At 33.3% G+C, this 25,865-nt stretch overlaps 1 protein-coding gene across 2 annotated transcripts in view; it reads right to left on the bottom strand.

The window, feature by feature from the left end:
• HOMER1 (homer scaffold protein 1) overlaps positions 1–25,865 on the bottom strand; it is a 123,480-nt gene that overhangs the window by 40,565 nt on the left and 57,050 nt on the right. For both annotated transcript variants that reach the window (XM_082458222.1, XM_082458221.1), the window contains exon 5: positions 22,105–22,244. In XM_082458222.1, coding sequence (XP_082314348.1) covers positions 22,105–22,244 — 140 coding nt within the window. The remainder of the gene's footprint in view (positions 1–22,104; positions 22,245–25,865) is intronic.

The following is a 25,865-nucleotide window of genomic DNA, read 5'->3' as shown; positions in this document are numbered from 1 at the left end:
TAATTGTGTTGGTTTCCCTCTTATAAAAACTGATCAGTGACTAAAAACTTTCTTTGGAAACTTGTTCAGAGAACGATGTTAGATTATCCTATTGGGGAGATGTCTTCAGGGAAACAACCTTACATACTAAGAATTATGTTCCTCTTATCTCTTATGAATATACATCTATCTTTTACAAAGAGTGAGATCAATTAATATTGAGGCTGTTCTTTTATTTACAGGGTAATAGCATTATAATCATCATACTTTATTCAAGACAGAAATGAATATTTTTATCTATCCATAGTTTGATTGAGTTTTAGAGGCTAAGATGCCTCTGTTTCCTTGCAAAGTAGGTCACTTAAAGAAAATCCATGCTAAAAATTGTTCAGCAATAATTGTTCAGCAACAATATTTAGTATTGTTGGGGAAAAACAAAATATATAAAATAGAAATCTCGCCCAGTACTAGCAGAATGGAAAAGATGCTATTAACAGAGATTTTGCAAAAGCTAAAATTGAGTAGAAATATATGGATAATTTTACAGTAAAATCTGTTTTCCAATTTCTTGTCATGAAAACTTTCCATTTTTTTAGAAACCAATTGTAATAAATAATTTAATTGACCATTACTTAATACTCAGAACCAGAGAACTTTTGCATTTCAGTTTAAATTTGTTTTTAAAGGTAAGGCCAGAGTCAAAAGACATAACTTCAAATTACTTAAAAGTTTGAGTTGTAGAATGAACAAAATTTTACTTACAACTATTATGGTTTTTTAGTTGAGGCAGATCATCATTACTAACTTCAATTATTTAATGTATATGTGAGCTATGTAAATAATATGCAAAAGTAAAGGCCCTGACCAGAAGTATTATGCAAACGAACTTTAAAAAGGGGGAGTGAATACACCTCAGAATTAATAATAGCTTAGTCTAACTACTGATTGATTGGCTATTATCAAGACAGGCTTTTTTGGTTTTCCCTCTAAAGCCTGCCTACTCAGCCTGGATGGAAGCCAAAGTAACTCCAAGAACCAACTTTATTGGCCAAGTTGATGAAGACTGGTTGTACTCCAACTGCAGATTAGTTCTGCAAGAGTCACCACTTTAGCAATAGAAAGATGATACAACTAAAATCACTGTCAGCAGGATATGTGCTTTGTATTGTTTTTCTAGTAACAGTGACAGATTTGAACATAACCATCCCACAAATTTAAGTTTCCCTTTTGCTCTAACACCTCTTCCGTAATCTGTGACTTGGAAAGAGTTTTTGTTTGTGTGAAGCTATCACATATGATATCAAGATCAGTGATGCGGGCTTCATTTATACCAAGCTTAAGTAACTGAATTAACTAACTCAGACTATTGTATCCAAATGCTGTAATGGATGGGGACTTTCTGCCTTCTATATAGCAGCAACAGACCTAAAACTTGAATAAAGACTCTTGCCTTAAGGTTTTTCCAACTAAATCATAAAGCCTTTCTTCACATGTGCTCCTCTGCTCTATTATTTATCACAATAGGCTATACGCAATCATATGTAAGGGTGTTGAGAATGCCATGCAGGTGACTACTTTTCAACTAGCTTAGAATGTGGATTAATAAAAATAATTATCAGATTATACTAATTTAAACAGATTAAGTTTGGATTAAGCAGATTAAACAGATTCAAGTTATTGCTCCAAAGGTCTTTGACATCATAGCAAAATTTGCAAAACGTATTTTGAAATGAAGAACGGTTACATGTGTGGATTGACTAATAAAGCAGGGTCTCTATACTTCTTTTTGAGGATATGAAAACAATAGACATCCATATCACTAAATAACTCAAAATCAAAAGACTTTATATTATAGAGATGGATGACTTGTTTTACTTACATTTACATGTAAAAGTAAATAATTTTATAAAACATATAAATGTGAATATCTGCATAACTACTTTAAGGGCCTTCTATTACTTTTTGCTTGCTGTTTTCTACAAATGAATGCAGATTCTACTAAATCTAGGCTCTTAGCACTAAAATATGCTTTGAGGTTTCCTTGGTTTATTAACAGCCTTTGGAAAATAACCCCAAATAACTACATATCCCAGGTTTCAGAGGAGCTTTTATCATATATATTAGTTTGCCCATATTAGTGAAGTCCTTATGTAAATATTTTATGAGTTTGTAATGACTGATTTTTTTTTTTTTTTGCCTTTCAATTAGTTAAGTTATATCTCTATGATTGTTACTGATTTATAAAAAACAAGTTAAAGGCTTATGATCCCAGGGTCACTGCAGCATTATTCACAATAGCCAAAATATGGAAACAACCTAAGTGTCCATCAATAGAGGAATAAAGATGTGGTATACACACAATGAAATATTATTCAGCCACCAGAAAGAAGTACATCCTGCCAGTTGCAACAACATTGGATGGACCTTAAGGGCATTTATGCTAAGTGAAATAAGTCAGACAGAGAAAGACAAATACTATATGCCAGCAGTCCCCAACCTTTTTGGTACCAGGGACCAGTTTCGTGGAAGACAATTTTTCCACGGAAGGCGGGTGGGGGGCGGTAGTGGTTCAGGCGGTGATGCGAGCCATGGTTCAGGCGGAAACGCAAGCAATGGGGAGCGATGGGGAGCGATGGGGAGCGGCAGATGAAGCTTTGCTCGCTCACCCGCCCACCGCTCACCTCCTGCTGTGCGGCCCGGCTCCTAACAGGCCGCAGACTAGCAGTGGTCCAAGGCCCGGGGGTTGGGGACCCCTGCTATATTCTATCACTTACATATGGAATCTAAAAAAGCCAAACGCAAGAAACAGAGACCGCAATGGCAGTTACCAGGGGATGGGGTTGGGGAAAAGGAATCGAGATGTTGGTCAAAGAGTGCAAACTTCCAGGTATTAGACGCATAAGTTCTGGGGATCTAATGTACAGCAAAGTGATTACAGTTAATAATCCTGTATTATATACTTGAAAGTTGCTAAGAGTAGATCTTAAATGTTCTCACCACAAAAAAAAGAAATGGTAATTATGGAACCTGACACAGGTGTTAGCTAACCCAATCATCTGCAATATATAAATGCACCAAGTCAACACATTATACACCTTAAACTTATACAATGTTATACAGCAATTATATCTCAAGCTGGAAAAAAAAATACTTAGGAGAAACTCTATGCAAATATAGATCTGGAAAGCTAGCTTCCATGCTGAGTTTTTTCAAGAATTATATTAAAATGACATGACTTGTGGCAGCTAACTTCATAGGCAACTTAAAAATGTTAATCTTTTGAGAGTATAAATACTCTTTCAGATGCATTTTTGTAAAACTGAACAGAGAAATTCAAGAAGGAAGACAAGCCTATTTTAGATTCCATTTACTGATACCACTTAACACTAAATAGATGTATATATTTTTCTCATCCTCAAAGGAATTTCTACCCTAATTGTAGAAAAAAAATTCTAATACATAAGGAACAATTACTCAGTCACTTGAGTCAACAAATGTTTTTTGCACACCTACTATGTGTCAAGCACTCTACCAGGCAATGTGAATTTAAGGATAAATAATCATGGCTATTGTCCTCAAATGGTTTACAAGCTCGTGGAGTAGAAACACCTTTATCTTTTCCTATTTCCTTGCTCTCAGAGCTGCAGAGTGAAAAAACCCTCTCTTTTCTTCCATCCCAGTTTTTCTCTACAGATTCCTTCCATTGTCACTACCAAGACCTCAGATAAGGGCACTGAACACCCAAGGGCTTCAAGGCGGAGGCAGGCACCCCTCCCTCTGCCTGCAGTGCTCCTCCCCCAGTCTTCTAGGTGGTTTCTATTCTCTGGAAGGATGACTGATAAGTGACCCCTCAAGGAGGCCTCCTCTTCTGATCTAGACAGACTACTACCTGCCCTCTCCCTCTCCCTTTGATCTCCTCTTACACGATACTTTTCATAACAGTAATTATACAGTCATTTATTTCTTTTTCTTGCTCCCCCCACTTAAGTTTAAACACCATGAGAACAGAGATGTTTGCCTTGTGCGCTGAGGTATTCACAGTACCTGGCACTCAAATATGTCGAAAAGAGTATAAAGGGAAGCATGAGGTCAGAGAGTGTTGAGTAGCTATGAAGACAGCTGGGGCTCTTTGGGGCTTGCAGAGCACTCCATGAATCACTACCTCTGCATCATCAGCATCACCAGCAAATATATGTTCTATTGCCTCACGAAGCTCCTTGAGGGCAATCTTAGTCCCTTTGTCCTGGCTCACAGACACGCTCAATAAATGATTTTGAACGAATGAGTATTAAAAAGGACCTGTATGTGGATAACTTCCAGAAACAGCTGGTCATGTTTATTTTGACCACACTTTTGCATGTGGCTCATGGTAATTTTTACATATATGATGGGTTAGCTAAATGATTTCTAATCCATGTGATTATATATGTGTGTGTGTGTATATATATATATATACATATATATATATATATATATATATGTATATATATATATATATATACAAACATACATATAAAAACACTCCACAAAGATAACTGTTCTTTCCAGGTGCTCCTCACCTCTGGACACATCTTTAGAATCACTGGTTTATAGTAGAGCTACTTTTAACCTCTTTACCTTCAAATAAAATTTAGAATCTAATTTTGAACTATTCAGGGCCTATGACCATATTTTGTAGAATACCTTTGAAGCTATTTGCAAGTTTCAACTTGCTGCTCCTAAGAAATGACCTTTGCCGTGAGACCCTCTCTAGATGCTATTAAGTTGCCATACCCTTACATGCAAATCTGAGAACTCTTAGGACAAGTGTTCCAAATGTTTGTTCATGCCATGATGGTTTTGGAAACATAAAGGTGAGCTCTAAGCAGTATAAAACCATTAGCCAGCTACTCAGTAAACACCCAGATTGTATTCTTAACTATATTACTAGATCAATAGACTAAAGAGCAAAGAAAGCGTATAATGTTTACTATGACACTAATATAAATTACCTAAATCTAAGATTCCCTAATGATTTTCCTTTGCTTGCAGCTATATAATCAAGAATACTATGACTACACACATATACAAGCACACACGATAAACTATTAAAATATTTGTCAATGTAAATAACTCTAAAATCAATATGACCATGCTGACTTAACCAAAATATATAATACATTCTCAAATGAATTAAATGCCTACAGACCTACCACTTACTGGTGAATTTCAACCACATATTTAAAAACTATTGTGCCAAAAAACAAATGAATTTTGTTAATTATCTTTTTCAACTTTGGTCTCCACATGGGCTTAAAATTTCTTCAGGATAAACTGCAAAAAGACTGGGGCAGAGAAGCAGAGGGTTAGAGACAAATTCTAATTCTGATATCTATAGATTTTAGAAAAATTCCCTAACCTCCTTACACCTCAGATTTTTTTTTTTTCCTGGAAAATGAAGAAATTGTATCTGTTCTTCTTCTCATGAGACAATTATAAAATAAAATGAGTAGAGATAAAACTATAAAAAAAGTAAAATGTATATGTACATACTCATCTAAGGCCCTTTAATAAATAGACTTCCATACACACCATACCACCTAATCTTTAGAAGCACTAAGGATAGTGCACATAGCCTAGCATTCAGAGTTCTGAACTGAAATAAACTGACTATTATAAGGTGAAAATGGATAAGTAATAATAACCTATTGTATAGCACAAGGGAACTCTTCTCAATACTCTGTAATGACCTATATGGGAAAAGAATCTAAAAAAGACTGGATATATGTACATGTATAACTGCTTCACTTTGCTGTACAGCAGAAACTAACACAACATTGTAAATTGACTATACTCCAATAAAAATTAAAAAAAACCCAAACAAACACAAGATGATCTCTTGAGGAAGAAAATAAAGGAAGAAGAAACACAAAGACGATTTTTCCCTCAATTGGTATCACTGAACTTCAGTGAATTAACAGCAAGGACTATTCTCCCCTCGCCTTTTTGGGCATAATGCTTTCTACAAATTAGAAGTTGTATTAAACTGTGAGGTATGATTCACAGATGAGACATCAAACAACACTATTTGAAGTGTTAAATGCCTACACTATTATTTCCAGCTGTAGCAATATATTACTTATTAAATTTTTACATCTTACTTTCTCAAAGGATAGCATATCCGACCTCACCATTTTCCATTGGTTAATACCATGTTTCAAAGTGAGCCACTACATAAAGCAAGTTTCTTTCAGTTTGCTGTTTATGATTTGATACTGCTAAAATCCATTCCCAAGTATAGAAGATTTACTTGTCATTATGTGTTTCAATCTATAAGTCTAGTTATTAGGTAGTATTTAGTTCAGAAATTCATCCAATTATAATAATCCAATCCAGGACATTACAATACTATGCTATCTCCTGTGCTAGCGCTCTAATTTTAAATGAAAATTATTATCATTGAAAAGTAATAACCGATGGATCACACATTTTGAATCCAGTGTCATCTGGAAGGAATTTAAATAATTTTAATTATGTGTGCACATAATGCAAAAGCATAAGACTTCTTTTTCCTAATGTTCTATTTAAAGACAGAGATGGCTAATTTGACCTACGTAGTATAATTTTTTATGTAGCACAGTAACATACCAAAGTTCTTAATGATTATAAACTCAGTACTAAATCTCACGCCCAGCCACAGAACACTGCAAGAGGATATCTTATTTCCTGGATTAAAGGCAGGATCACTTCAAGATAATCAAGAGAAAGGACCTTATAAATCATTACTCACCCCCACCCCTCCGCTTTTACTTAATAGATAAGAAAACCAGCTCAAGTAATTTGATTAAGTAATTTGCCTGAAAGAATAGTACTGGTGGCATAGCCAGAAGAACCCAAGTTCACCTTTTTATTTTTGAGAGGTATATGATGGTAAGAACATGTTTTATTTTTAGAGACCAACAAAATAATCACAAAACCATTATATTATTCACATTTCCTCCCAGGAAATTATTCTCTCTAGAATTATGTCAGGCTCAGGATGTATTTTATAAACTGTTCCCATAATAAAATGGACACTGATACAAGATAGCCCTTCTAAGTTTTAAACATCAGAAAAAGAATACTGTTAAGGTAATGACTAATGTGGTTATATTTCTTCATTATTTCTGAAGCACATGTTCACCAACTTTAATATTTGCTTTCTATGATAGATTGGTTAGAAGAACACACATACTATATTAGATGCTATCATATTTAAGGGGAAAAGAAAGCACTCTCTACTTTTTTTAATCAAAAAATAACTTCTCAGTGTTTTTGATGTTAAAAAAAATCAGTATGGACAAGAGAAAACAGGTTCAGAATTATTCTTAAAGGAGTTTATTTTTATTAATGCTTATACATAAAATTTATGAATAATTTCATAATTATCCTTAAACTAGCTGTTTACACAGTGTTTTTCTCATTATTATGAGGTTAGAATTTCCAAAATATTATTCTCCCTGCAGTATTCAAACATATCAGCATTAAACTGGATAAAGAGGAATACACTATGAACCAATGTATATGATTCATATCGGTAGTTGATATGAACATATGCATAAAATGCTTAAATGAGGGCAAATTATAAAATGTTGAAAAGAGGGATAAACCAAGTTAGCCAAAGAAAGGCCCCTCAACAGTCACCTCCCTATCCAAGTTAAAGAAACTAATAATTCAAACAACATGAGTGAGTGAATTTTGTGGTATATACGACAGTAGGGAGCAGTAGGATCTCTGGTAAAATGAAGCATACAAAGTTCATCTAAAGCCATTCAATTTTTTTAAAGTGAGGCATTCAAAAAATACGGTATTCTGGTTTCAAATGCTTTCTTGATACTAACACGCTTAACCCAGGACTATGTCCATTCCCATTTTTAAAGCATACAGAATAAGTTATAAAACACACATTTAAATAATATGGCAATTTAGAAAAGATTTCCTAAATTATTTGTTTACAAATGCCAGATTATAAGGCTGACTCCAAAGATTCACTTTGAATTGATTTGTCTTTTGATACTATACACAGTGAAAACAAAGCAGCAGAAAGTAGACATTTGATAGCAATTTAAAAATCTCACTCTGGGAGTCATTATCTGATAATTCACACACTATATCTAAGTCTGATTTGCAAAATCGGGCTGGTTGATTTATGTGGAAGAGAATATGTTATACAATTACTTTCTAAAATATGTTATGAAAATGAAATTGTATAAATTAAATCAAATTCTGCAGGCTGATAAGTTTTTTCTATGCATGAATTTTAGCTAATATTTAAACACTTTTCCTTTACTTAATAAGGTAAATTTCCTTTATAACCCTTTTTGCTGTGATGTGAAGCAAGTGCTTATCAAATCTCTATTCCTATATTAATCCTATTTTTAATGAAAATGTTACTAAAATTTCACCTCTATCTAATTAATAACACAGAGTTTTACTCAAAACCCAAATTCTGGGCACCTCTCTATAACTTTTTCCTTTAAATTATATCTATTTCATTGTATTTTTCATTTTCTATTCATTAGAAATTGATGAATTGGGTTACCTTTCATCTCTCTAAGACATGAGTAATTAAATCTCAACTAAATAAAAGGGGAAACCAGACACTTTTACTTTAGCTTTTCTTTAATTATAATTGTATAAAAGCTCTTCGTTGAAAAAAAAATCAATGCAACATTTCATTTAGTTAAATTATTTACAAGGATGTTCAGTGATAAATCAAATACAACTTCATTATCTTACTTCCATTTTAATACACCTAATATCCATTTATAACTATAGGAAAGCACTTGTAAATTTTAAAATAAAATCTTATGATTGTAGAAACTACCAACAAAGAGACAGTCAAGAGTTATAAATTCTACACTTTTCTTAGAAACATTTAAAACTTGCCTCACAACATCCCTGTGAGGTGGGGAGTTAAGTGTTGTCATATGACGACAAAAGAAATGGACCAAGAAATGAGTATCAGATTACATGTAGGAAAATAACTACATTACAGTCTTAATAGAAACAGCATCTAAGAACCACTTCTACTTTGAAGTCCAGAAAAATTAGGTTGCTTATTTTTTTCACTATCTTTATCAGGAATAATAGCTATTTTGATTTTTAAGAAACAGAAAATTTTCTCCATCAAGGGCTTTTAAGACTTCTGAAAATTAAGTGGAGCAAGTATAATAGCATTTTGCCAAAGGAACGAAACACAAGATGCCATGCCAAGTCATTTTTTTTTTTCTGCTACTCAGAGATATCTTAAATGCTATCTAGGCATAGTGAGGAACTGATACATTTCAGTATCTTCCTTATAGGTACTAATTCTTTTGGCTCTTCAAAGTTAAATCTGTGACGACTGGGTCTTTTTAAAGTGTCATTTTTTTTAAAGTGTCATGTTTCTTCCATGTCAGTTACTCTCTCTCATCAGGGTCTATTTGCATCTTTTCAATTAGGATAAACTGCAGATCCTCTTCTTCCATGGAAATGGTGACTCCACTATGTTCCAAAACTAGAGGTGGTCACAGGAATCATCTACCAAGGAAAACTGGTTGTTTCCACAGTAGGAAAAAAATCCAATTTGGAGGACTGATCTTTTCTGACTTTCAAAAAAAACCCCTATCCAGCAGGTATAAGGATGTAAGGAAGTAAGGAGTCCAGCTTTTCCATAAAAAGAAAAAACGTTCAAACAGAAATTTTTCTTAAAGTGGGAAGCGGGGGAAAGGGAAATGAGTTCATTTAGGTATGTGATTTTTCTTCTTTATTGTTTCTGCCCAAGATACCTATTTCTCTCCAAAAAACCAAAATGTGATATATGTCTAGTACTAGTTAAGGGCTTGACACCTAGTAGGTCCCGTGGATTGTGAGACCTGTAGGATAAAGTACATCTCCTTTGCTATGGAAACTAAGACTTTCTGACAATATGTAATAATGACAGAATGGCTTAGCTACACCTTTTAAAAGAAGTTGAAAAGGTATGGCTACTATACAATAGCAGTGTTTGTGTACTCAGATAATACCCAATGATGTGTTTCTTCCTGTAATTTAACAAATTACTAATATTCATTCTCTATATCTCTAGAGAAAAAAAAATCTATTATTTCATAGAGCCAGAGAAGCTTCAGGTCGTCTCTTTAATAATAAGTTAGCTTGTGAGTAAAGCATACCCTAAAATGATCCACTTACAAAAAACTATTAACCCAAAGGATCATATATACTTTCTAAAGTCACTTTTGCTAACATGCTTTTCCATAAACCTCATGTTATAGATGCCAAAGCAGCTATGAAGGAAATCTCTCTATATAACTGTGTCTAAGGTTTCATATTAAGTATCATGGAGAAATTTTATTGTTAAAATTTTTAAATTAATAAAAAAAAACTTTGGTTCCCCTGGTAAATGACACTAAAAAAATCTGACTAAATTTACCTAGTAACTTAATTTTCTACTTTGTATGCAAAGGCAGGCTTTAAAATGTCCTGCGGCATGATTATAACATGCTTATGTTGCTTAAAGGTTAATGTACAACTATGCTGAAAACTCTTTTAGACTATACGCATCCAGAAACACAACTCCTTCATGGTAAACTAGGTAGAACACTATTGGCATAAAACAAGTACTGATCACGTAACTGATGATTTAAAATAATCATCAGCTAACATTTCTATAATGCTATAAGGAAAAAATGCAGGATTAGTCTTTTCAAGAGTAATATTTACACTAGAAATCAGAGTTATTTGCAATGAATAACTTAATATGTGTATTTCTATTCATATTTAATAAGGACATGCTTTATACTTATTGAAATAATGCTATGATTTATCCAGTTATCATTTTAAAAAGACTATTTACATTCTTTCTCTTCTTAAAAAAAAGGGCATTTTAATCAGTTTTCTCTTAATTAAAAAATATGAAGAAAAAAGTCAACTATATCACTTACAAAATCAGATAAGAAGTGAATGTACCACCATTCCCACTGTCTATAAAAGCTGCTTCACATACTCTGGAGATAAAAAGCTAGAAAACTGGAAGGTTTCATATTTTTAGATAGGAAAACTGAAGCCTAGTGATGAGCTTTTAAAAATTAATAACAGTTTTATAAAGAAAATTCTTCCCCTCAAATCGAGTTCTTTTTTTTCCTTTAAACTATCAAAAATGGTACAAATGAACCTATTTACAAAACAGAAACTGAGTCACAGATGTAGAAAACAAACTTATGGTTACCAAGGGGGGAAGTGGGGGAGAGATAAATTGGGAGACTGGGATGGACATATACACATTACTGTATATAAAATAGATAACTAATAAGAACCTACTGTATAGCACAGGGAACTCTATTCATTACTCTGTAATGACCTATATGGGAATGGAATCTAAAAAAGATTGGATATATGTATATGTATAACTGACTCACTTTGCTGTACAGCAGAAACTAACACAACATTGTAAATCAACTATACTCCAATAAGAAAATTAATTTTTAAAAATTACCTTTTAAGAACAATTCCATGTAAGGAAAGCATATGGCTACATTTGTCAAAGCATAGTTTCCTAAAGCTACCAATTGAGGGGAGGTAATCATTAACCAATCAGAATAAATATTAATGGAAAAAACACTAAAAAACTAGGAATATAGGGGAACTTCCTCAACATCATAAGGAGCATCTATGAAAAGCCACAACTAATAGCATACCTAACGATGAAAGACTGAAAGCTTTCCCCCTAAGATCAGGAACAAGAAGGAGATGTCCACTCTTGTCACTTCTATTCAGCATTGTACTGAAGGTTTTAGACAGGGCAATTAGTCAAGAAAATGAAATCAAAGACATCAAGAATGGAAAGGAAGAAGTAAAATTATCTCTATTTGCAGATGACATGATTTTGTATATAGAAAATCTTAAGGAAGCTACGAAAAAACTATTAAGACTAATGAGTTTAGCAAGTTTATAGGCCACAATATCACTATACAAAATCAACTGTATTTCTAGATACAGCATGACAATTAGAAAATAAGATTAAGAAACAATTCCACTAATAACAGCATCAAAAAGAATGCTTAGGAATAAATTTAACAAAAGAAGTGCAAAACTTATACTCTGAAAACTAAACAACACTGTTGAAAGAAATTGAAGAGCTAAGTGGGGAAACATCACATGTTCATGAATTGACAGACTTAACATTATTAAGATGGCCATCCAAATTTTTCTACAGATTCAATGGAGTTCCTATCAGAATCCCAACTGATTTCTTTACAGAAATTGACAAGCTGATTCAAAAATCACATGGAAATCCTAGGGACTCGGAACAGTCAGAATAATCTTAAATCTTAAAAAAGGAAGGATAAAATTGGAGAACTCACATCCCCAATTTCAAAACTTACTACAAAGCTACAATAATGAAGAATGGCATGAGGATAGATCAGTCGGATAGACCTGAGAGTTCAGATATAAACATTTATGGTCAACTGATTTTTGACAAGGATGCCAAGAGAACTCAATAGGAAAAGAACAGTCTTTTCAACAAATGATGCTGGGATAACTGGATATCCACATGCAAAAGAATAAAGCTGCGTCTCTATCCTACATCATATACAAAAATACTCAAAATTGGCCAGATCTAAACATAAGAGCTAAAATCACAGAACTCTCAAGGAAAACAGGTGTAAATCTTTGTGCCCATGGATTAGGCAATGGTTTCTTAGATATGACACCAAAAGCACAAGCAACAAAAGAAAAATGGGACTTAATTAAAATTAACAGCTTTTGTGTTGCAAAGAACACCACCAAGAAAGTGAAAAAGATAACCCACAGAATTGGAGAAAATATCTGCAAATCATTTATCTGATAAGGAGTTAACATCTAGAATATATAAGTAATTACAACTCAACAACAAAGAGACAAACAACCCAATTAAAAATGGGCAAAGGATCTGAGTAGCCACTTCTTCAAAGAAGATACGCAAGTGGACAATAAGTAAATGAAAAGATGGTCAACATTAGCCATCAAGGAAATACAAATCAAAACCACAATGAGATACCACATCACACCTATGAAGATGGCTATAATAAAAAAGAGATAATAACGTGTTGATGATGATGTGGAGAAACTGGAACACTTATATACCACTGGTGGGAATTTAAAATGGTGCAGCTGCTTTGCAAAACAGTCTGACAGTTGCTCCCAAAGGTTAACCATAGAATTACCATATGACCTAGCAACTCCACTACTAGGTATATACGTGGAGAACTGAAAACATATGTCCGCACAAAAACTCGTACACAAATGCTCACAGCAGCATTATTCATAACAATGGTGGAACTTCCAGAAAGTGGAAACAATCCAAATGTTTATCAACTGATGAGTGGGTTAATAGAATATTATTCAGTAATAAAAGGAAATGAAGTATTGACACATTCTACAACATGGATAAAACTTGAAAACACATCCTAAGTAAAAGAAACTAGTCGTAAAAGACCACATATTATGTGATTCCATTTATACACAATGTCCAAAACAGACAAATCTACAGAGACAGAAAGTAGATTAGTGGTTGCCTAGGACTGGGGGAGGCAGGAAGTGTGTGAGGCGAAATAGGGAAGTGACTGCTAATGGGTACAGGCTTTGGGGGGAGGTAATGAAAGTGTTCTAAAATTGACTGTGGTGATGGTTGCAGGAACTCTGTTGTACAATTTTGGTTGTACCAAATATCACTGAATTATACACTTTAAACAGGTGAATTGCCTAGTATGTGAATCGTATCTCAATAAAACTGTTATTAACAATATTAATAGGAATATTAATAGCTAAGTAGACCCCATTAGAATTAAAAAGGTAAACTAATTATTCTTTATATCAGTATTTTTTTTAGCCCTGCCTAGTATATGGTATGTTTTTGATGCTAATGATCAAGTTGCACCAATTTATTTACCCCTTTCTGTCATCTCAGTAACAGTAAGAGCATATACATTTTTTTTTATGCAACACATTTATTCCTTATCTCTTACATGCCTAAATGACTAGAAACAATATGGGCTACCAAGAAATACTTGTACCAATATAACCAATGTAATTCTAATATTGTACCAATACAACTCAACAAGGCTTAGCCGGACGCTAAGACTCTAGCAGGGGAATTTGGCAAGTGGTGCTAAATATGCGTTCAACAATGATTAAAAACTGAGACGTCGAGTATCGGAAAGGCCATACAGAAAACAAACCCTCTTGGAGTTTAGTAGAAGGAGAGCTGCCACAACCAGGATGGACCCTAATGACCACTGACTCTGGAGTCCTTTCTGGTCTTATCTAGCCATCAGCAAATAGTGATGCTGAATACCTCTTCCCTGGACTTGCTTCCATTTCTGTAAAATGAAGTAGCTGGACTATTAATAGTGGAGGTTCCTTCTATCTCCAAAGTTCTAATATCAACATCTAGACTTCAATTTAGGCCAGAGTCAAAAAGATTAACTATTTTGTCTACAATGAATATACGGCTAATCTAAACTGTTAAAGGAAAATGGCAAACTGATAAACAAATAAAAGTAAAATTTACACGTATTTCAATGGTTTAGTTGTATTCACATTTTACATACTCTACAAGGAAGATAGTCCCTGGAACAGGACTACTTTCAATATGTTTCAGTGAATTACTTGTCAGCTTATTTCCTGTGAAATGTGTTATCCCACAAAGCAAGAGTTGGTCTCCATCTTTACTTTTGCCAAATGTACATAGTACAATTCTCAATTTAAAAAATCTGTAGTCCCTAAATTCACTTCTTTGAGTCAAATAGTAAGTACTTGTGCTGAACTTTATAAGAGATGATATTTTTAAAAACACAGTTTGCTTCTAACTGGTTTTAAAAACACAGAATATAAATACTGCCTAATTTCACAGAGAATACATCATTGAATTACTCTGCACTGCTTTTGAAATAAGAAAAATTATTCTCAAGAAAGGGATGAAAAATGATTCTATTACATTGAAAATGCACATTTTAGTATCTTTCACATTATTAGGTACTTAATAACACTGTTTATTAATAACACTATCTTTAACATTTCTTTACACAAACTACGAAATTTTGAAGAAAATTAGACGAAGTCAGTTAAACTCAAGTCTTAAGTTTGACAAGAGTGACTGCTTTTCAAAGAATATAACTAGTTTTACATTTTAACTTCAAGGTCTTATGAAATTGTAGGTGTAACTTTAGCTGACTGAAGCACCGTACCAAGGGCATTCAGAGCATATACTCAATTTCTGTGAGGGAAATTGTTTCCTTCGTATGTTTAATGGATGTCTACTGTACTAAGCACCAGTGATACAAATGAATAAAGCACAATCCTTGTTCCAGGAGAGACTGAAAAGCTAATGTTAACCTGTATATGTCAGTTTAGAGGCAAAAGGGATTTAATAGAGGAGACATAATTCAGTCTGAGGACATGAAAGAGAGCTTACTGGAGGAGACGATGCTGGACCTTATGAGGATATACCAGGGTTCACCAGTTGGTGATCAAGTTAGAGGCAGAGGTGGGGTGCAAGGAAGTATGGAGTGTGTGTGTGTGTGTGTGTGTGTGTGTGTGTGTGTGTGTGTGTATGCAGCCACTCTAAAGAGAAAGGAGAACGTTGCAAAAACGAGGGAGCAAAGACTTGCAGATGAGCAATAGCATGGTTGCTTGGTTGTAAGTAGTTACAAGCAAATGCAAGTAACTACTACAGAATCACAAAGTGATGAGGCTGGGGAAGCCTCATCTGATGACCATGGATTGGTCTACATACATAATGCCATGGAAATATTTTAAGGAGAAAAGTGACATGGTCAGATTTTTGTGTCTGAGATTAGTAATAACACCTATCAGAGTAATATGTCACCAAAGAGCAAATATCCAGGATTCCAAATCTGCAAATCATATCCTCCCAAATACCACCACCAAGAATTTAATAAGGCATCATGACAACGGATATTACTAGCTGGGAATTTTCTTAAAATCCTTACCTTGGGCTAAACCATATGTAAATCACAAAGATTTCTTTTGAAAGTCTAAGCTAGAAACCAGATGGGTCATCTAATCCTCATCTCTCTGTTTGGCCTTATTTTTTAAAAACTTTAGTATCTTCAGATGAACCGTGTACATTCCACCTTACCACAGACCTCACAATTCCATACCGTCATATACATCACAAACTTCACACATTTATGTGACTTGCTTGGCCTCTGCCTACATTCACTACTTCATCTTGTCCCTTACTATTCTAGTAAGAGGAAAGATAGAAAGCCAAATCCAAAGGAAGAGTATTTTTCCCTAAGTCCTAGAGCAGAACTGTTATCACACACCTCCCTTCCAATGGAAGCCCCACTATGGTCTTCTAAGAACAGAAATGGAAGGAAAAAAGAATTTTTAGAAGCGCTCCACGGGAGAAAGGTCACAACTAACCTAAGATCAATCTGTTCCACTGTGAATGATCACACCTCTAACTTCAAGCCCATCATCCTGGAAATAGAAACTAACAATCACTAGGGATGGACTGGTGAAAATTCTTCCCATTAATTACAATGGTAAGGCAGAGAAGAAGAAGGGGAAGGGACCGATCCCTATTGAAGGTGGGTTAGCAATGTCCTTATCGCATATGAATAGTATTTTTCTTCTTGCAAATAATCCATATTAAGTGATAATTCCCAAGGAAATGCATTAGCAAATTTTTATATTTTCTTCAAAATCTTTTAGAAGACATTAAAATAGAATAAAAATTAGTTCTTAAAAATTTAAGATAGGAAATTTAAGTATACATACGTAAAAACCTAATAAACAGTCTTAGTCACTAAACTGTATTTTTTATTGTGTCTTATTCAAAAATATATGAACTGCTTCTTAGTTCCCAGAAAATGCAGACCTATATATACTGCCAAATTACCACAGCACCTCTTACAAAATGCTATCTGTTCACAATTATGGTACAGGAAATTCTGACATCTCCAAATTGTTTAGTTGCAATATCTCACAAATTGTCTTGGCCTTCAAATTAATTTTTAAAAACTAATTCTAATTTTGAGCTTCGATGGTAGAGGAATAACAATATTCAAGTCAATTGTAACTAATAATAAGGGGAATCCTACAAGTTAAATTTTTCATCTGTAATTTTATCAATGATAAGGCACTTCTTGTGAAATCAACCCCCAGCTTTATACACAGTTTTATTCAAACAAGAGTTATCCACAGAAATTATTTCTCTTTTACTTCATAAGTAAAATCTTGGAAGTTTTGCTTACTATCCATAAAAAAGAGAGACAAATGGCACAGCTGTGGAGAATATAGTACCCCAGAGCTCTTAACAGTCATTCAGTTTTTTCCTGTTTGTATCATCTTCGAAGCATGTACAAAATATATTTGATTCAAGATAAAATACTGCTTGTTTTTTTAACTAAAATGGTGTGTATATTTTCCAATGAAATTTAGTTTTTGAGATTACAAAAATCCCTAATCACAGTTTTAAAGTAGTAGCTTTTGGAAACTCTGAAAATAAATGAAGAAATGACTCTATTAAATACAAATGGAATAAACCCACCCAGATTATGGTAAAATTGTAGTTATACTGATTTAAAGCAAAATCAACATACTAAGGAGTGATGATTCTACACATATCCTTTAATGAATATCTGTTGGAAACACACAAAGTGGCAGAAAAAAAATCTCTTTAACAGAATAGAAGATACATGCAGAACCCCCAAAATGCATAAATTCTAGCAGCACCATAAGAATACATTATCTAAACATTAGAAGAATTGAAATATAATTGGTGCTCAAAACAGCCTATTTTCCATTAAGATAATCAAACTTTTAAAAATTTATCAGTACAAAAATAGCTTCACGAACTACTGCTGTATACATATACCTGCTTTCAACTCTCAAAAATAGGATAACAGCAGTTACTTATCAATATATCACTATATATCTGAGGATCATAAATTCACAATGAACAAGATAAAAAGTTTCAGTTTTCAGTATTATATTTCAGTATTACATTCTAACAGCACTGGGAAACTATAAAATTAACTATTTCCAAGAGAATTTTAGATAGTTTTAAATCTTTTAAAAAAATCCTAGAATTTATTAAGAAATAACAAGTAAATTCCAGACAGCTGATGCTATGAAGCAAATCCCTCCTGGAATGAGAGCACAAAACTTTCCTCCATATATATATAAATACTATCAAGCATATAGTAGTTATTTTATTTAGTATACAGATGACCCTTGAACAATGCAGGGAGTTAGGGGTGCCTACCGTCCGTGCAGGCAAAAAGCCATGCATAACTTTACAGGTAGTCCTCTGTATCCGTGGTTCCACATCCACGGATTCAACCAACTGCGGATTCTGTAATACTGTAATATTTACTATCGAAAGAAATCCACTCATGAGTGGACCCTAGCAGTTCAAACCTGTGTTGTTCAAGGGTCAACCATATAGCTAATCTAAGACTACAGTCTCAAAGGATGCCCTGAACACTTCAGTGGGTCAGAGTGTACACCTGTTCAGTCCCAAAAGGAGATTATCATTTAGGTTAAAAAAATATTTTTTACGAGAAAATAGCAATTTAGATAAAATTTATTACCATTTCCCCAAAGAAATTAGTAAACATTTTCATCCTCATAATCTTCCTATTTTACACACCTCTAGACTTTTAAAAGCATTTAAATAAATATACTAAAAAAAAGTGTTAATTTATCTAAACTTATTCAATGAGAATGTTTTTGCATAGTTTATAACAAGGACACAACACAGTACTATATAGCACTTGACTAAGCATTGAGCAGCCCATACATTTTAAAATTTAGTTCAGCAGTGTAATTTTTAAAAAAACAAAGAAAAGAGTAAATAAAGGTAACTCTATAATGCCAGTGAGTTAGATGGAATATAAAAAGTTGTACTAGCTTAGTAAATAAGTTTTTAAAAAGTTCAAAAGTAATTTTAAAAAAGTATTTGTGGATGAAATTATATGTCTGGAATTTGCTCTAAAAATAATACAAAAGTGGAAGAGTGGGTAGGATTAGAAACGAAACAAGCCTGGCCATTTTTTCCTAAATGTTGAAGCTGGGAGACGTGCTCATGGGAGTTCACTATAGTATTATCTCTTTCAAATATACTTGAAAATTTGTGTTAGTTTAAAGACTAATAAAAAAATCTTGCTTTTCTCTTTAAAGTTAAGTAATACTTTTTAAAAAATAAATAAAGTTTACAGAGAGTAAATAAACTATAAACACATTACTAAATTTTCAGGACCAAATGAAAATCAGGGTTTTGGTATGTTAATTAATGAATTAATAAGATTTAGGTATAAAATTTAAATTTTAAGAAGAGCACAAGTTGGCTTGCTAAGTAGCTATTACTACAATCAACTCAATCAACTTGACTGACTAGATCATTGTTCCCTATATCCTTCCATCTTTAAATGAAAAAACAAAAACCACACAGATATTCTAGTGATTTTGCTCCTAATTTAGCAATAAAATGGTATCAACCAGAACAGAGGAATGTTGGCAAAGTATCTTTTTTCCTATTCATTCTTTTCTGTTGAAATAAGTACTAAGGAAGAAAGACAAAAATAAATACTATAAGTAAGCCTTAAAAACATAGATTTTAAATGTTCTCTGCCATGGGAAAAAAGGATAGTGTATCAAGTTTAAACATTTGTGAGTTTCAGATTTGAATAGAAATTATTTTAATATTCTTTGTGTCTCTCATTAATGAAACACTTATCTTATTTCTATATAGTTCTCCCAAAATAGAAACAGTTATTAACTTCCTGACACAACAATGTGCTTGTTTTGGGGATTAGACTAAAATGCACTATTAACTAACTGGCAGTACATAGTAGGGTCAAAAGGTCTGAGCTGTAGTTCTAAAGCTGTTACTAATGAACTGTATGACCTAGAACAAGTCACCTAACTTCTGGGATGTGTCAAAGGCCCATGCTTTCAAACTTTGACGTTTTACTCTATAATCCAGCCTACACTTAAATATGTATGTTACTGAAACACAATTTCATCTCTTAATGTGGGTTTTATCCTGGTGTTTCTTATTTCATTTTATATTTCATTTTTTCAGAATGCCATGAATAACCTAAGTTGATTTCAAACCACTGCAGTTTGAAAAATCCTAGATTACACCATCTCTGAGGTCCCCTCTGTTATTTTGAGGTTCTAACATTAGCTGTAAAATACTCAATTTTCTATCTCAGGTAGAAATCTTAATTTCAATCAAGTAACTAGGCGAATATTCATTGATACTGATTGATGTAAAAACAAGTTCAGAGAATAAGTCTTCTAAAATCCTATGCTAAAGTGTTTTTTAAATAATAAGAAAACTGTAAGATTATATAATGCCTTTAACGTAATTAAAAGCTTAAATTGACCTGTTAAATTTCATTTTCAGAACTCAAATATCTCCTTGGATAATTATATATTCCAGTAGTCAAAGAAGCTGTACCTTCACATCAAAAAAAGTAAATTCCTATTTGACTCCCCAAAACAGAGAAAATCAATAGATGACCAATCACAGTTAATAACTCCAAACACTAAGGATTAGCAAAATAATAAACACTCAGAAAACTTTAGGTGCATAAAGTAAACTAGAAACAGCTTTTACAAATGATAAATACAAAAGTTCTTAAAAAAAAAAAAAGTTCTTATTTCATAATGCTACAGTATCCAATGCACATGTCTCGTTTAAGTGTCAGCCAAAGAAATCAAGTTTATAATTATGTTCAGTGTAATTACATCTATTTATTAATTGGACGTGTTAAATATAATAGGAGAGAAATTTTTGCTTCCCTCAACACAAATATTTTTAAAACTGCGTATGAATCACGTTGCTCTTTAGTAGTAATTTCGTATTTTAAAAACCAGTATGGTTTACAAATCAATGTAAACATATAGTCTTCAGATTGGAAGAACCAAAAATGTTCACGTGTTCAGTCATTTTTTAGCTATAGAAAAGAGAACACACTTATACTGCAATAGTTAAAGCATTACCTCTATGAAAATTCTAAAATATGCCTAACTCTTTTATGCAAAATTATTAGCATTTTTAGGAACAAATTAGAATAGCTTCATAGTCAAAGAGTTTTTCCCCATTCATTCCTAGAAAAATCTTAACAAATTCCTTCTTCTTCCTCAGCCTGACTATGAGGTCCCTCAATGTTAGTCTCTAATAAGTTTAGTCCTGTGCCCCTAATATTCAACCAATACAATCAAAATTAAAATTCTCATGAAAAAGAGAGTTTGGAATATCTCACTTCACAATTCTTCTGAATACGCTAAAGAATTTGATCTTTTTGAACTGGTCCAAAGAGATGCACAACAAAGGAAAACTTTTTTCTGAATTTTAATTAAAATTATCTAGGTCAAAAGTCTCCAAAGAAGGATAAAAATTAACTTTAAGACAATGACTGAAAGGTATTTGTTTACATTTACAGTTTCATAGACCTCCTTATATCCTAAAAATACCACAATATGGCCAATAATTAATGTAACTGGTTTTGAACATATTTAGGATAAATTGCATCTTTTTAAAGTATCAAATTCTTTAAAATTCAGAAGCATGTGAAGATTTATCTCCTGTTAGGTGATGTGCAAAAATGAACCTGACATTAACATTAACAGGTCCATTCTGGAAGTTACACCAATAACTTGTCTTCTTCTTTGAAATAATACAGTGAGATCACCTCCAAGACTGGCAAAGCTTAATTTCAGAATAGGAAACCTATTTTTTTAAAAAAATTTTTATAACCCTCAAGAACATACATGAAAATGGAAACCAGGTTAACAAAGAGGGCCTTTTAGGGGCTGGGTTAAGAAATAAGTAGAAGAGATTTGCAATAATATGTTGTTTCACTGAAAAACAATTTGTACTATAATTAGCTCAGTAGCCCTTTTTCTACAAAGATAATGGAAATGTCCACTCCAGTCCATCTAGGCAACTATAAATTATTAAAACTTTTCTGAGGTTAACAATTAAAAAGAAAAGTCTGACCTGGAATTTTCACTCAGGATTGTAACTTCGCAAGATTTATCTGAAACCAAGTAAGTTTCTACACATTTTACTTAATCATGATGGTTGAATTGAATCTGTACCTATGTGAAAATGGCAATGCATTCTGAGTCGGTTCAGGCCTTGGCTCTGAGTTCTGGGTCACATCAGGTGTTCTTTCATCATCTGTCCCATTGATACTTTCTGGTGTTAAAGGAGACTGAAGATCCCCTCCTGCTGATTCCTTTAAAAAAAAAAAAAAAAAAGGGAGTGGGGATAAAAAAGTGTTACACTTTTGTTAAAATACACAAGATCATCTAAAAGTTAAAACTGACTCTGATGTATGCTTACTTATGAAATATAGTTATATTTCAATTGAAATTGGAGTCAAAGACGTAAAAATGAAATTTGAAGGAGAAAAAATTTTAAAGCAAAGCAACTCACAAGAAAACTAACTGAAACAATACAATTAAAAAATGTAAACATAACCAATTTAGAAATGTAGTTTCAAAGAACTGAAAAACTTTTAGGTTATATAAGCAATTAATTGGTTAAAATAAAATATTCAAATAATTACTTGAGAAGAAAAAGAAGATGGGACAAAAATGCAAGAAGATTTTATTTTTTATTTTGGAGGGTAGGAAGAGAAAGGGAACGAAATCTCCAACAAGTCAATTTTTCTGATCTGCCATAGCTTTCAATTCCAAGAGTCATTTAGAAAAGTAACTGGAAATATTTCTATAACACATTATATATAATGTATTTCAGCTTTTCTTGCCTGCTACTCATAATGAAATTATTTCTCTTTGCACTATTTCCTGTCTTATTTCTATCAAGGTAAATTTAGTTTATCCCACTGGAAAATGGATGGAATTTAAAACAAAGGTCACTCTGACACCTACTCTTATGACTGCCATCATCAGATTATCTAAATTTGATATTAGAAGTCAGAATGAGGAGTCATTTGATAACCCTAGTAACCAGGGGACGTCCTAGCACCAGATTGTTAAAGAGCAGCTTGACAGACCCCTTGCAATCTCTGACCAATAAGACGTCACAATAAAACATCAGTGTCCAATAGGGGAGTAGTTGGGGATGGTCATAATTTGTCAACTTGAAAGAATATAAGATTTCCTCAATTAAAAATAAGAAGAATATGTGTAATATAGGAAAATGCTTATAACTAGAAAAAAGAGGACAATATAAGGAGATATCTAGATAATGATAATTTATATACTTTACATAAAAATTATTGCACATGAAGAAACACTAGAAAGAAATATGGAAAATATTGACATTAATGTGGTGAGACCAACTTTCTTTTCTGGGGCTTCTGGTTTTATATTGCTGTATGTGTTTTATTTTACATTTAAATATTTTAACTAATAGTACCATAGTGCTATAAATTATACAAGCTATCAAAGATCAAAAGACTACTTTCTTGATTCCACATCCTCACTTAACTATTTTTCAATTATTAATGGGACCTCTAGTTTGACCTTTAATTTCATTCTTTTAAAATCTTTCCTCTGAATCTACTGTTTCTATTAACTGATAGTCAGTGTATGAATAGATTGTAGTATACTGTGAAAACATGAAATTTTGTTTTACAACAAAGTCAAATCCTACTGAGGGAATAGTATCCAAAATGACTATCTCTAGATCAATTATGGACCATGTCAATTAGCCTGAAAAAGTTTAAGCAGCCAGTAAGAGACCATGAGGTATTCATATTTGGTTTCAATAAATCGGGAAAATTTTTCTCCAAGAAAGGCCAAACTAAAATAATCAAGATTGACTGTCCAATCAACTAAACAGTAAGTTGGCCAAGACCTAATTCAGTGGAAGTGATAACAGAAAAAATTACCTTGTTAACCTGAAAGGGCATAACCAGTATTAGCAACTAAGGATTTGTTAGATTTGGTTGACAAGAGTGTGAGGGCCAAAAGTAGATTAGGATTAAAAGAAAGAGTCAGAGGAGGAGTAGTGTGATTTCTGGTTCTTATTACCTTCTGGGGTGAAATAAGAAAGATTATGAGGCATGGGTGTTGGGGAGGCTATAACTGTTGATGCTACTGAAGTAGACACTTCTCAGAGACAAGCTAAGAAGGAGAGAAGGAAGAAAGGGACAGAGGTTGCAACAATTCCAGCATCTCAACAGGGCAAGCTTTTCTTCTGAAAGCTCGAATATTAGCTATATTTAACAAAAGGCATATTGAAATTACCCTAGACACTATACCTAAAATGAAAACAAAAGCCCAAAGCATGTTTCATTTTTAAGGATGTTTAAAAAAAATTAACATTTGCTCAAGAGAACAAGAAATAGTTCCAACAGTACATAAGGGAAATGAAACTCCTTTGCCTTCCAACTACTCCAACTAGGTAGCCGCACAGGCAGCCAAAAGTGTTGTGTGAAACCTTCTAGAAATTTTACATATGCTAAAAATAGCACTGTGAAACTTGTTTTATTTAACATGTTCCAAGCATCTAGTTGTTTTTTAGTTTAAATTTTGTGTAATTTCCTCAACATTCCACTTTAGTTATTCCTTAAAAACCCTAACTTTCATAAAACCTACATTTTATATCTTTAAATCAAACATTAAAATAAAAAGCATGGAGGTATATCTGTTAGACTACAAACTTTTTTTTTTTTTTTTTTTTTTTTTTTTTTAATTTATTTTTGGCTGTGTTGGGTCTTCGTTTCTGTGCGAGGGCTTTCTTCAGTTGTGGCAAGCGGGGGCCACTCTTCATCGCGGCGCGCGGGCCTCTCACTGTCGCGGCCTCTCTTGTTGCGGAGCACAAGCTACAGACGCGCAGGCTCAGTTGTGGCTCACGGGCCTAGTTGCTCCGCGGCATGTGGGATCGTCCCAGACCAGGGCTCGAACCCGCGTCCCCTGCATTAGCAGGCAGACTCTCAACCACTGCACCACCAGGGAAGCCCAGACTACAAACTTTTGAGAAAGTAGGATAATTCCTCTTTAGAAAGAGATTCCTAAACTAATATGGCTAGCCACTTCTATGGTAAATGTTTAAGGAAAAAATTATCAAATAATATATTCTTTGATCACAGTTGATTAAAAAAAAAGTGTAAAATATAAATAAAAACTGAGATTTAATCAACTTCTATCACCTCTCCATCCTTATTTTGAGAAAACAAAACTCACATCTCACTGTTTCTGGGAAATTTCCCTCACACCCCACACCAAAATAAATAATCTGAAAAAGAAAAATAAAAGTCAGATTGAAAAAAAAGTTTGCATATTAAAATGTGAGAGTAGCAAGGAAGCCAAAACTAACACATGTGACCACACTATAAAAAAGGAACCTGAGCAATGATGTTAAGATTCAGAAAGTGCTTAAGAATTCTCTCTACTCATTTATGAAGTGGCAAGAAAGCCCTCCCCCGCAAAAAGCAAAAAGCTCCAGAAATATCTTGAATCACATGGAAAAGAAATGATGTTGGCCCTCAATCCAGGCCAGGCCTTCAGGGTGGTGTCACCAGCCTACTCTCAGGTGTTATGTGCCATAGAAGGAGGATGGGGTGTCAAGGGTTATCTCTACTTAAAGAAAAAAAAACTCAGGAAATTGCAGACGATCAATTACTGGTATGATTTATGTAAGAAAGAATAATAATCAAAGAAAAGCCTTCAGCTTTAAATCAAAATACTGGTGAACAAATGAAACATGATATTATTGAATTTTAATTTATAAATGTAAAAGAATCTTTTTTTATAAAATAGTCTTTACATTAACTGACATTTTAGATTAACTCATCAACTACTGGTTTTGATTCCAACAGATAAGAGGGCTTACGCTGTACAACCTCCTATCCTCCCAACCTGTCCCACTCCCTTTCCACCTGCTC

The sequence above is a fragment of the Balaenoptera physalus genome, assembly GCF_965194825.1.
Source record: "Balaenoptera physalus genome assembly, chromosome: 3".
Classification (NCBI taxonomy): domain Eukaryota; kingdom Metazoa; phylum Chordata; class Mammalia; order Artiodactyla; family Balaenopteridae; genus Balaenoptera; species Balaenoptera physalus.
Note: the sequence above shows the minus strand (reverse complement) of the source record. Positions and strands in the feature narration are given on the sequence as shown.